The sequence below is a fragment of the Mus caroli genome, unplaced genomic scaffold (genome assembly GCF_978045245.1).
Source record: "Mus caroli unplaced genomic scaffold, Mus_caroli_1 scaffold_15, whole genome shotgun sequence".
NCBI classification, from domain to species: Eukaryota; Metazoa; Chordata; class Mammalia; order Rodentia; family Muridae; genus Mus; species Mus caroli.
In genome coordinates, this window is record NW_028227270.1 from 44,260,162 (window position 1) to 44,273,773 (window position 13,612).

Genomic DNA, 13,612 nt, shown 5'->3' on the forward strand with positions numbered 1-13,612 from the left:
TAACAATAAAAGAAAAGCTGGGGGAGTCACCATCCCTGATCTCAAGCTTTACTACAGAGTAATAGTAATAAAAACTGCATGGGGTTGGTACAGAGACTGACACGCTGATCAATGGAATAGAACTGAAGACACAGAAATAAAACCACACACTTATGGTCACTTGATCTTTGACAAGATGCCAAAAATATACAATGGAAAAAAGAAAGCATCTTCAATAAATAGTGCTGGTCTAACTGGCTGTCTGTGTGTAGAAAAATGAAAATACACCCATATTTGTCACCTTGTACAAAGCTCAAGTCCAAGTGTATCAAGGACCTCAACATAAAACCAGATACACTGAATCTCGTAGAAGAGAAAGTGGGAAAGAGGCTTGAACTCATTGGCACAGGGGGGAATTTCCTAAACAGAACTTCAATTGTGCATGCTCTAAGATCAAGAGTTGATAAATGGGACCTCATGAAACTGGAAAGTTTCTGTAAGGCAAATCGGCAACCTACAGATTTGGAAAAAATCTTCACTAACCCCACATCTGATAGAGGGCTAATATCCAAAATATATAAAGAACTCAAGAAGTTAACCACCAAAAAACCAAACAAACTCTCCAATCAAAAAAATGGGGTATAGAACTACTGAGAATTCACAACTGAAGAATCTCAAATGGCTGAGAAGCACCTAAAGACATGTTAGAAGTCCTTAGTGATCAGAGAAATGCAAATCAAAACAACCCTGAGAGTCCACCTTATACCAATCAGAATGGCTAAGATCAAAACCTCAGGTGACAACACATGTTGGAGAGGATGCAGAGAAAGAGGATCACTCCTCTATTGCTGGTGGGGTTGCAAACTGGTACAACCACTCTGGAAATCAATCTGGAAATTCCTCAAAAAATTGGAAATAGATCTACCTGAAGATCCAGTTATACCACTCTTGGGAATAGACCCAAAAGTTGCCCCCCCCCCATGCCACAGGGGCACGTGTTCCACTATGTTCATAGCAGCCTTGTTTGTGATAGCCAGAAGCTGGAAACAACCTAGATGTCCCATGACAGAAGAATGGGTACAGAAAATGTGGTTCATTTACACAATAGAGTACTACTCAGCTATTAAGAACGATGACATCCTGAGTTTTGCAGGCAAATGAATGGAACTAGAAAATATTATCCTGAGTGAGGTAACTTAGACCCCAAAACATGTGCATAGTATGTACTCACTAATAAGTGGATACTAGCCCCCCTGCCCTGCAAAAAGTACAGATTATCCAAGATACAGTCCACAGAACTCAAGAAAGTCAACAAGCTGAAGTACCCATGTGAAGACACCTCAGTCCCACTTAGGTGAGAGAAAAAAGCAATCCCAAGTGGAAAGGGAGTGAGGGACCTGGGAGGGAAAATAAATGAGGGGGAAATAGGGGTAGCGGGGAGCCTGATCTGGTTTTGGGTGAGGGAAAAGGACTGAAGCCCTGAGGGCCAGTAAAAGACTGGAAACAGGCAATTTCAGGAAATAGGAGGTTGAGGGGCCCCTCCAGAATACACCAGAGACTTGAGAGATGAGAGACTCTCAGGACTCAAAGGGATAAAATGCCAGACAGTAGGGAGAGGGAACTTATAGAGCCCACCTCCATCAGGAAGGCAGATCATCAAGTTAGGTATTGGGTTGCCATCCCACAGTCACTACTCTGATCCATAATTGTTCCTGTCTGAAAGAATTACAGGGATGGAAATGGAGAGGAGCCTGAGGAAAAGAAGGCCCAGCGACAGGCCCAAAGTGGGATCCAGCTCAAGGGGAGGTCCTAAGGCCTGACACTACTACTGAGGATATGGAGTGCTCTCAAAAAGGGACCTAGCATGACAGACCCCTGAAAGATCCAACAAGCAGCTCAAAGAGTCAGATGCAGATATTTGCACCCAACAAATGGATAGAAGCAGATGAACCCTGTTTTTGAATTAGGGAAGGCTGAAAGCTGAGAAAGGCAATCCTGCAGGAGGACCAGCAGTCTCAATTAACCTGGACCCCTGAGATCTCTCAAAACACTGGACCACCAAACAAGCAGCATACACCAGCTGATATGAGACCCCCAACACACATACAGTGAGGACTTCCGAGTATGTGATCATTTAGAGATGATACACCTAACTCTCCTGAGACTGGAGGCCCCAGGGAGTTTAGAGGTCAGGTGGGGTGGGGGCTGGAGGCATCCACGAGGAGACGGGGTGCATCCACGAGGAGACGGGGTGGAGAGGAGGTATGAGATGTGGAACAGTTGGAGGGTGGATTGGGCAAGGGAGGAATAAAATATGGAGTGAAAAAAAGAACTCCTAATGTCCCATCTCCCAAACAATGGAATTACAATCACATGTCACCATGACAGGTAAATACAGTAAAGAGCTAAGTTCCAGAATCAGGAAGACTGGAAGCTCAGTCATGACAATTTTATACGTATATGTTACGACCTCTCAGTTGCAATATAAAATGTATGCAAAGAGACAGGATTTTTCTTTTGTAAACATTAAATAGTGAATATAAACTGCTAGGCAGAAGGTAGAGACACCTGTGAGCATTCATGAAGTGCTATATGAATCTGAGGCACAAATAAGAACAGTGCTTTTTTTAAAAAGCTAGTTGCTATGCATAACGAACATAAAATCTCCCTGAAAGTATTTATAACTGTTTAAGATATAAGTTAAAAAAATCATAAGGTGACAATATTTGTATCACTCAGAAATTATAAAAGTTCAGTGATTAATCAAACAGGAGGTTAAAAAGATCAACATGCTTTCCTAAATATAGTTTTACTCTCAAAAGGCAAAAGGGCACTGGTGTTTCGTCTGCATGTGTACCTGCACACCAGAAGAGGTCACTGAATCTCATGTTACTAGAGTTACAGCCAGTTGTGAGCTGCCATGTGTGTGCTGGGAATTGAATTAGTGACCTCTGGAAGAGGAGAGTGCTCTTAATCACTGTACCATCTCTCCAGCGCTAGTATTATATTTTAATTTATGGTACACTCTAGAAGTCTTTTGAGATTGACTGATTTGGAGAAATGGGAAAAGGTGATCAACAAATAATAAGGGGATGAGTGAACTCCCCTGAGGAAATGCATGAGTCAAGAAAGAGTAACACTTTTTGCGTCGTCTTTGAATAAATGAGCATCTTTCCTCGAACTAGACATTTGTCAAAAGCAATTTCTCTTTACAACTCCTCTGGGTAACTCCAAATCTCCACCCAAAATTATCCTGAATTATTCGCAGTGAGTTTATAGTAAAGTCAGAACATTCCTTACTGAAAATATACCTGGTTCTAATCAATGATTTCCACAACGTAAAACTTGTAAACTGGGTGTGGTGGCGCACGCCTTTAATCCCAGCACTTGAGAGGCAGAGGCAGGCGGATTTCTGAGTTCGAGGCCAGCCTGGTCTACAAAGTGAGTTCCAGGACAGCCAGGGCTACACGGAGAAACCCTGTCTCAAAAAACAAAAAACAAAAAACAAAACAAAACAAAAACAAAAAAAAACAAACAACAACAACAACAACAAACGTGTATCTAAAGCTGACGTATACGGTTATAGGAATGATAGCGTCTCAGTAATGCATAGCAGAAAACAAAAACAAACAAACAAAAAAACCCAGAAGCCATTTTAAATTAAAACTGAAGGAGAAAAGTTCAATTAATTGTAAATCAGGAAAGTCCCATTCTGAATGTATGCAAAAGACGCCGTCTTCAGCTGCCTGCTTGCCCTCCCAAGTGAAACCCCAACTATTTTAACAGTATTCAGTAAAGGGTACATAATGTAACTTTCAAGAAACAGGGAGACCAAACCCTGCGAATAGACAGGGTTGAGACACTGCACAGAACCAGTTGTCTTCGGCCAAGATCGACTTCCACGTTGGAGGTAAGTCAAGCGAATGAAAACAGTGAGCCAGATCCCAGGGCCTTCTCCAGCCTCAAGGAGGATCAGGTACCAGAGGAAAGGATGGGGATTTAGGGGGCCAACTTCTGTCTGCTCACTTCTCCGTCCCATCCACATTCGGCAGGTAGCTGGCAGGCCGAAAACACCAGGCCGGGAAGAGAGGGAAAAGTCACTTACCAATCTGCGTCTACGGCGCTGATCCTGCAAGGGCCTGACGCGCTGGCCAGAACCAAATAGTCGACATCTCAGGCAGCCCTGGCGACCGCTCGAGAGCGTCACTGACAACGACCCGGAACTGGTAAACTGCTTCCGGGAACGCCGAGCGCGCGGCGGGAAATTATTTCCTAGAACCTAGTTTATTGGAGCAGGGAGTCCTACGGTGGTAGTCGTCGCCCCTACCGCCACCACCGGCAGCTTCACAAGACGAAACCAGCCCAGAAGCTTCGGCCGGGAAGGTAAAGCGCCTCAGCTCGGAAGACGCCATTTACCGCGTTCTCAGGCAGCGCCTCTGACTTCCCGGCCGTCCTCGCTGGGCCGCGGAGGCGCTTGGCGCTCGTGCTTTCACAGCCTTGGTTCCTTCAAGGTGAACTCGGGGCCCGCGCCCGCGCCGATGGCCGGGCCCTCCGACCTCGGCCTGCCCGGCCCTTCTGGGCAGACAGGTCCTTGGCGACCCCCGCGGCGCGCTCAGGCCGCTGCCTGCTGCCGGGGCTCCGGGGGCTAGGCCGCTCGCGTCTCCCGTTTCCATAGAACCGCCTAGGACGCCTCACCCCGTCCCAGTTCTTGGATGCCAACAAACCTTAGCTTCCATGAAGGTGGCAGGGATTCCCAGGGCCTGCCTTTCATTAAGATGAAAAACGAGACATTCTTTCTCTCGAGGGGAATTGTTTTTCACACCAAAATGAAAATGAGCTTTTATCTCAGCGGTATTGTAGGCTTTGAACAGCAGCGCGCGCGCGCGCACCTCTCCTAAAGGAAGGGTTTGTGTTCCTGGGGTTCCTGACCACCAGGACTACTCTAAGTGATCATGCAGAGATGTATTCCATTTTCAAGGTCTGGCTAAATTGACACTCATTTACCTTAATACTCCAAATCGGGATTTGGGACCTGTGATTGATCGAACTTGATTTTAAATTCCCCAAGCGCTTTTGTGACAAATGACTATCCTCTACAGAGGAAAAAAAAAAAAAGGAGAAAAACTTCCTTTGAAACATTGGAAATGACTTGGATTCAATCACGACCCAGGTCTTATATTGGTTTTCAAGCTGTTGCTGTGAATGGAATGATTCTTGTTTATTCTAGGTGTTCAAAACATAGCTTGATCGATCATTTGGGTAGATTTGTGTGAGAAGATATTTGATTATTTGTAAGGTAACATTAAGAATTTCTTTCACGAGCTAGGATGTTGAAACACTCAAATGTCTAGATATATCATTTGTGAGACAGTCTTCAATAAGCAACTAAACTTGGGTTAGACCTGTTTCCTAAGTCGAGATTTTTCTCATGCTTCATTGACTTAGGTGAAAATCAATGATATGATTTAGAATATTTTTGCTTTTGTAAAGCAGAAAGCTTAGATCATGTTGGTGTATGAAACAGTAGTCTGTTGTAATTCCTTTTCATAATCAAAATAAAGAGCAGTTAAAATTCCATTCCATGCATTCACAATTTCAATGGCTGCCTCTTTGATTTTTAGGAAACCAATAGTATGGCCTTACTAATTAAATAGTATTTTCAGTTTGTTTCTCGGCTGTATTACTTCTACAAATTTCCACTGTTTTAAAAACCATGTAAAGAATAAATTCAGTTCTCCATAAGTTTAAAATCATAAAGGTAAATAAAGGAGACTGAAGACTTTCAGAACTGGAACATCACCTGTTCTTTTTAATCGATTCCAACAAGATTATTTTGAAATTTAAAATATATTATTTTAATAATATGTATGAAAATTTTCAATAATTGATCCAAATCTGTTTTGAGAGAAAAATAGAAACTTTTTATCAATAGGAAAGTAATAATACTCTTTAGAATATTCCAGGAAATATGTGAATATTTTAGATATTGGAATTATGTTTTTGAAAATGATTAATAATTGTTTAATTTTTTCATTTTGTTGTTCTAAATGTCTCCTTACCCCACGTAGTAGATTCTTTTTTCATGTAGTATTACCTTCCTGCTATACTGATAGAAATTAGATTGCTTTGTAAAATTGCCTCATAAGATTGTTTAAGAGAGGTAGATTAAGTCTAAAATTTAAGCCAGATTGGCATTGTGGAAAAGGCATAGCCTTTCCACAGTAACAGGCTTATCTTTGAATCTTGGTTTCACTGTCTATACAAAGATTTAAATCCTCAAGGTAGGTTTTGTTTGTTTGTTTGTTTGTTTGTTTCTCTGCCCTTGGTACTAGGAATTGACTCAGTATTTATTTCCTTATCTAGGTTAAATTAGGTGTAATTTTCAGCATTATTACCAGTATCTTGTATTCTCATCTACATTTAGGTAGATATACTGGATAAATATATGAAGTTTGTAGACTTGTAGAACACACTTGGTTCTTAATAAGAATTAAATCAATCATTTTAATTAATTAATCTTAGACTTGTGCTTTTCTTACAGTTTGCTTCTTAAGGACTACTTTAATCCTAAATTAAAAGTTTTAGTCCAGCCAGCACCATGTATAGTGTTGGAGAGATAGGAATGTCTCTACATTGTTCTTCAGTCTCCTATTTTTTTCTTTCTTACACATTTTGTTAATTCTCTGTTGCCAAATTCTTCATTAAAGGAATTAATGACCATTTCTTTTTGATATTCAAGAATATTTCAGAAATCTCATCACTAGAGACTTAGGGTTTTTTGTTTAGATTTGTGTTTTGCTTATAGATTGAGCCTAGGGTCTTATAGATGCTATGTAGACACAGTAGCTTTGAGCTCCATTCTCAATCCCTCCAGAACTCAGTTAAATAAGGTCATATTATGGGAAGGTGGGACAGGAAGTAAGATGGCTTCTTTTCATGTTTATTTTGTGTGTGCCTGTGTATTGTGTGTTCCATCTGTGTATTGGGATCAAATCAGATCTTTAGGCTTGGTGGCAAGAGCCTTTACCCGCTGAGCCACTAATAACATTTTCCAAATTCCAAAGGCTTATTGAGTGATATTAGACCAAAGGTCTATTTTGTAGGCCAGGATTCCAACACTCCACCTGAAATTACACAATTCAGAACCAGCAGAATATAACTCACATAGTATAGGAGTGTATGCTATTGTAGTGTATGTATTGTAGCAGTATTGTAAAACAGAAATCCAGAGCTTTGGCCATACTCAATTTCATTGTAATTTTAAGTTTAAATTTAATTTTTCAGTTAAATCTTTCAAATTCTGAATTCAAAGCAGTGAAATTAACTGTCCTGGAGACTTGTATATATTTTGTAAAAGTCTGTTCAAATAATCTCCAGTAAAAGATGGTTTTAAATCAAAAAATATTATCCTATTATAATGAAAACAAAGAGACTGCTAATTTTTAACATGCGGTTTTAAAACAATGGAAAAATAATCAAAAATCCAAAATTAATAAAAAATTAAAATATATTCCCAAATTTTGTTATATGCTTGTTTTCATACACACACAAAACTAATACATCAGTTTTATAATGTTAAAAAATTAGATATGATTTAAATTGCTATATACTTGTAGTACTTTTGAAATGCTCTATACTCAGTGTTTGTTGAAATTAAAAAAAATGGTAAAGATAATTTTAGAAGTAAAAATTTAGTTCTTATATATGTATACACACACACACACACACATATATATATATATTTATATATATACACATACATATAAGTGGTTATAAAACATAATGCAGAATAGGAAAGATTTGCCCTCACTTGTTCCAAGGACTTTGTTAGGCACAATGACTTCTTCCTGAAGCAAATTTTTTAGCCAACTGTTGATGCTACCCTCTAACCTACCTTATCCTGTCCCATAGGGTTTCACTCTGTGTCTATGCTGACCTCTGTCTTGTAGTCATTGTTCTGCCTCAACCTGAAGCCTTTGTTTTATTTTTTTACCTTTGTTATTGTTGTTTTGGGTTTTGTTGTTTGTTTTTTTCTTTTTTGTTGTAGTTGTTTCTTTGTTTTTGAGTCAGGGTCTCACTGTAGCTGTTGTTGGCCTGGAACTCACAGTGTAGACCAACCAAGCTGGCTTGAATCAGAGATCCACCTGCCTCTGCCTTCTAAGTGCTGGGATTAAAGCTATACCCCACCATGCTTGATTGTCTCTACTTTTCTTTCTAAATTTCCTTTTTAACATATTGTAATTCCATTCTTCAAAAATGTGCCAGTACTGGCATATTGTAAAGAATTCAAATGTTCTATTTAAAAACTTAGGATAGAATATACATGATCACAGTAATGAGAACTGTAGTTTCCTGGTGCTTCTGGCTGACACCAACTGTCAAAGAATTTCAGGCATCAAGGATAGGCCGTGGTGAGAGATATTTTAAGAAAGTCCACACCACAGTGACAGTTGCTTGCTATGTATAAAGGGCAGCTCTTTTCACAAGCGCTGTCTTCTTAGTTTTGTGTTTTGTATGATTCAGGGTAAGTACATTTTAAAGAATTATTAGTAGGAAGTTTTTAAATTGCTACAAAGAACTTTTTTATAATTATAAATGTAGTGATGTAAATTACTATAAAGATAAACATTTAGTTGCTAAAAACTAATGGTTTCTTTTCTCCTCTTTTATGTGATGTTGTCATCTGTGTTGGTGCTTGAAGGTTCATATCTCTCATTCTCTTACCCCTACCTCAGCTAGGAAGATATGGAATCTTTCTAGAAATGCCACTAGTATTAACTGTGTTATGGATTGTTTGTTCTTTCCTATATTCAAAGATCTTTAGAAGTAAGCTCTCAGTCCTCCATACTTCAGAGCGTACCACCTACATAAAACTTAATCCTACTTCGATTGCCTTGCTTATTGATATAGGTACATGCATACATTTACACATACACACACACACACACACACAGAGAGAGAGAGAGAGAGAGAGAGAGAGAGAGTTTAAAGTCATAGTTTCCTCTGAAAACTGGCTTGAGATTTATAAAAACACTGGTTAAATACCAAGGCAGTATTTATAGAGGCATTGAGTTTTACTTGGTCATTTCTAAAACAATGTGTCATTTTCTAAATAAAATTATTAAAGGATTTACTTAAGTAATTCCTTTGAGTTTATGAAAAGTAGCTTTCTCCCCTAGTTACAGGCAATGTGACTATAAAGCAAATTATGTTGCTGCATTAAGTACATGCTTGTAGTGTTCTCTTTTAACTTATTGACACATCAGGCTGTTGTTGACTGTTCTCTTAATCTTGCAGGATATAGAAGAACTCTTATATATAAAATACATCCATAGTCTATATTGCCATGTTTATCTATACGTTAATTGTCCCATGTAGTCATATATATTTAACAACATAGGCCATCTTAGTCATATAGTATGATATTCAAAAACATTGCTGTGTTATATAAGCCTTTACCTCAGGTTAATAACATAATTACAGAAGGCAATTAGAGTAGTCTTTCCTTTCTAAAAAAAATGCTAGTTTTGTGCATGTCCAAGGTTTATAACCTAAAAGTTAACTAATATGCCTCCTGTTTTTCTGATAAACATGTAAATAAATGTCTTGTTTTCTGATTTCATTTTAAACGTGTATGTGTTCATATTCTTTGAATTGGGATATTGTGTTTTATCACTCTTGTTTCTTCCTTTTCCTGATTTTACATGAAAAGTTTCTGTTTCTTATTATTTTCAGAATAAGAAAATTACTTTAAAAATACTTTTGTGTTTTCTGCTGCTGTATACATTTGGTCTTATTTTCGTTATTTTTTTATAAATTAATTATTATTTATTATTTTATTATTATTATTATTATCTTAAGTACACTGTAGCTGTCTTCCAACACTGCAGAAGTGGGATCAGGATCAGGTCTCATTATGGATGGCTGTGAGCCACCATGTGGTTGCTGGGATTTGAACTCAGGACATTCAGAAGAGCACTCAGTGCTCTTAACTGCTGAGCCACCTGTCCAGCCCCTTATTTTTGTTATTATGAGATGTGGTTTAGCAGAAAATGTTGCTAAATATAAGGAGGTGATTATGGCCACCATCAAAATGTATGCTATAAGGACAAGGTTTATGGTTAAAAGAAACCCATATTATATATATGTGTGTGTATATATATATATATATATATATATATATATATACACATATGTATATATACATACACATGCATGTATATATACATATATACATATACACATACATGTATATATACACACATATATATATTTCAATACAATCGAATGCTTTAACAATTTATACCTCAAAACAAAATTTATTAAAAAGTCACTTAATTCAAAATCTAAAGTAGCAATTACTGATATGAAAAGAACAAAGTATGATAGATATTCTTTTATTTCTACATAACATGTAATTTTCATAAAGCATAATGCAATATTTAAAGACAACGTGTTGGTAACAGTGTTACAGAAATTTTATTTTTACTCTTTTGATTATTGGAGGTAGGAAGGCATGGGAATTGATTCCAGTGTCCCCTTCATACTAGGCACGTGCTTAGCTCCTAAGGTTCACCCTGTCCTTTTGCCAATCAGTTATTCCATAACAGGTTTAATTCCTCATGTTTTCAATAGGTAAGATTTTAAGTAACAATGACTCTGATCCCTCCTCTTCTCATAATAGTTTTTAAAATAGCCTGCTAACTGGTTTTGAAAACTTGACTTATAAATACATAAATAAAAATACAATGTGGAAATATATACTATTTTTAAATTCATAGCTTTCTCTCATAACTGGCTTTTGAGATCTATAAAAACACTGGTCAAATACCAAGACAATTGTTATAGATACATTGGGTTTTATTTGGTTATTTCTAAAACAATGAGTCATTTTCTAACAAAAATTATTAAAAGGTTTACTTAAATTAAAAAAAATCCTTTGAATTAATGAAAGCAACTTTCTCCCCTAGTTACAGGCATATGCTCAATAATACAAGTGTATCTTCACTGTGTGGGTTCAGATGTTGTTTAAATTAAACACTTTTTCTTAAACTATAGTAAAACTCTGTAAAATTCATCTATATTGCTAGTCTGTATTATTTGGTATTGTCACTCAAGTGTTACCTATATTAACCTTGAAAATAATTTTTAAATGAATACTTTAAAAAGATCCTTGCTCAAGGAAATATTTGTGTCTTATTTACTGATCATAGAACTTTATAAATTTATTTTTTCATGAGATACATCAATGTACATTTTATAATTGTGTCCTAGCCAGAATCAATTACATTGAAGCATTGGCTTTGTTTGAAAGTCTCATTCTTAAAGATATTTTATGTTTTGCATCTGGATTTCAGTATTTTAGAGACTGGCACTGTATACCTGTTGCCTCTTTTGGAGTCAGTTTGCAAATACTGAAGACAGATTTGTTGAGGTCATAGTACCAGCTTTTTGACTGACTAAGAATGGATTTGAGAGAGGTGACTTTGATGTGCAGCTCTACTGTGCTCTTTACCATGTGACCTGTGAACTGTTCTGCCCATGCAATTCAAGACTTCAGTGTGTTAGAAAGCATTAATGTGAGCTGTTTCTCAGATAGGCACGTATGCTCGAGGAGTTTCTTCCAAGCATGAGAAAAGGCAGAAAGAGGAACACTGTAATTACTTTACCCTAGTTACGCTTTCTCCTCTCAGGAGCTTTAAACATGGAAAGAGAAAGTTCAGTCCTAACCCTGTATGATACTTTAAACATAAATGGTTTATAGTGAAACTTTCAGTCTTATGCCAGCATGTGGTTTAACTTTGGAGTGGGGATTGGGATAGTGTGTTTGTCTGTATATGTGTGTGTATACATGTAAATTTGCATAGCTGTGTCTTTGAGTGCTCTCTCTCTCTCTGTCTCTGTCTCTGTGTGTGTGTGTGTGTGTGTGTGTGTGTGTGTAGTTGTCCTGAGGTGTTATAGAACTTTGGTTCCAGAACTTTCCTCAGGTACCAAAATGTGATCATCTAAATCACATATCCCCTTTCATACTTTAAGTCATCTCAGGAACTTAAAATTCCTAATGTAGTATATGTGCTGTGTAAATAGCTATTACTTTATTTTCATTATGGAATAGTGTTGAGAAGACAAAAAACCTTTAAGTGTTAGTTCAAATTCTAGCCCCCTCCCCCCAAATATTTTACATCTATATTCTACAGGTATGGAACTCATGGGTATGTGAGACCTTGTTTTTGTCTGTCAGAATAAAATTCTGTAAAACATTCTTCACTTATTCCTTTGTTCAAATTGCTACACTTTTAAAACATTTTTTTCTGACGTACGTTGATTAAATCCGGGACCATATTCCTGTTCAGTGAACTCACTCTGCTGAACGCTGAAAGGTAACTTTGAGGTTTCTGAGAAGCAATTGTGTTTCTTTGAATGTTGAGAATAACAACTATTTTTGTTCTGATTATGGTATGAGATCCTATTCTGCAGATGTTACAACAAAAATGTCAGAGAAATGAACGTTTCTAGAATTCCATTTATATGCTGTACGTGTCTCCAGACTACCTAATTTAAAGAAACATATATTCAAATTAGAAGATCTATGAATTACATAACACCTTAAACACAAAGTACTTTGTGAATTTTATTTCATGAGTTAAATTAAAACCATGTGGTTTTTCTGTTTACCTTTTGATATAATTAATACACATATCAGATATATTGTGGGATGTTGAACACACAAACATATGAGGGAGGCTGTGTGGAGGGTGGGAAGAGAGGAAGAAATTAGAAATGTAGGTTGGAAACAAAAGTTGCAGTCTTAAAATTATTAATATTAAAATTATTTAATATAAATACTGTAGAAATATGAGTTCTGTCAGTAATTATACTCGTATTTACATAGGCCTCTATTGTTGTGTGAACAATAATATTCAATGCTGTGTTTTAATGGAAATAGTATAATACTGGAGGGTTTCAATGGTGAAACAACAACAAAAATTCACTTTTAAGGTTTTGAAAAATTAGCTTGAAAGTGTTTTTTATTGAAGTAACTATATTTAACATCGTTGTTTAAAAGTAAGCTTCACATGTTTAATTCATAATATGTTCCATGGTTTTAGTTTCATTTTAGTGCTCATAACTAAGAAAAAAATAAGGCAACCTTATGCATAATGTTTAACATCTGCTATCTTCTGTATGTGTCTGTGCTAGATGGAAGATAGTGCCACAAAACATATCATCCAAATGACAGGATTTAAGATGGAAGAAAAGGAAGCTCTAGTCAAATTGCTTTTAAAACTAGATTGTACTTTTATCAAGAGTGAGGTGAGTATAGAAATCTACTAAAATGTTCAACATAGAGTTAAATAGAATTAAAATACTGACTTAAGAATCGTAAGAATCATAAAATACCCTTTGATAATGTAAGAGTAAAAGTTTTTATTAAGAACTTTTCTCTGTAGTAATATTGCTTGATGTGGGTTCTTCCCTCCAGAAATATAAAAATTGTACACATCTTATAGCTGAACGACTGTGCAAGAGTGAGAAGTTTTTAGCAGCTTGTGCAGCAGGTAAGTAGATTCCTTTTCTTTAACTCATGAAAAAACTTCATGTAAGAAAAAGAAGCACTTTAAGTCTCTAGAAA

General features: G+C 36.8%; 2 protein-coding genes across 11 annotated transcripts in view; one reads left to right on the forward strand and one right to left on the reverse strand.

Annotated features, from left to right (window-relative positions):
- Kiaa0825 (KIAA0825 ortholog) overlaps window positions 1-4,228 on the reverse strand; it is a 432,254-nt gene extending 428,026 nt beyond the window's left edge. For all 5 annotated transcript variants that reach the window (XM_085830935.1, XM_085830932.1, XM_029468200.2 and 2 more), the window contains exon 1: window positions 4,085-4,228. The gene's annotated coding sequence lies outside the window, so the exon portion shown is untranslated. The remainder of the gene's footprint in view (window positions 1-4,084) is intronic.
- Window positions 4,225-13,612, forward strand: part of Slf1 (SMC5/6 complex localization factor 1) — a 92,896-nt gene continuing 83,508 nt past the window's right edge. For 3 of the 6 annotated variants that reach the window (XM_021180152.3, XM_029468205.2, XM_029468207.2), the window contains exons 1-3: window positions 4,663-4,957; window positions 13,180-13,293; window positions 13,463-13,538. In XM_021180152.3, the coding sequence (XP_021035811.1) occupies window positions 4,940-4,957; window positions 13,180-13,293; window positions 13,463-13,538 (208 nt within the window). In that variant the 5' untranslated portion in view covers window positions 4,663-4,939. Of the gene's footprint in view, window positions 4,363-4,662; window positions 4,958-8,255; window positions 8,504-13,179; window positions 13,294-13,460; window positions 13,539-13,612 lie in introns of those variants that run through there. The other 3 variants (XM_029468203.2, XM_029468204.2, XM_029468208.2) reach the window with 3 other exon arrangements.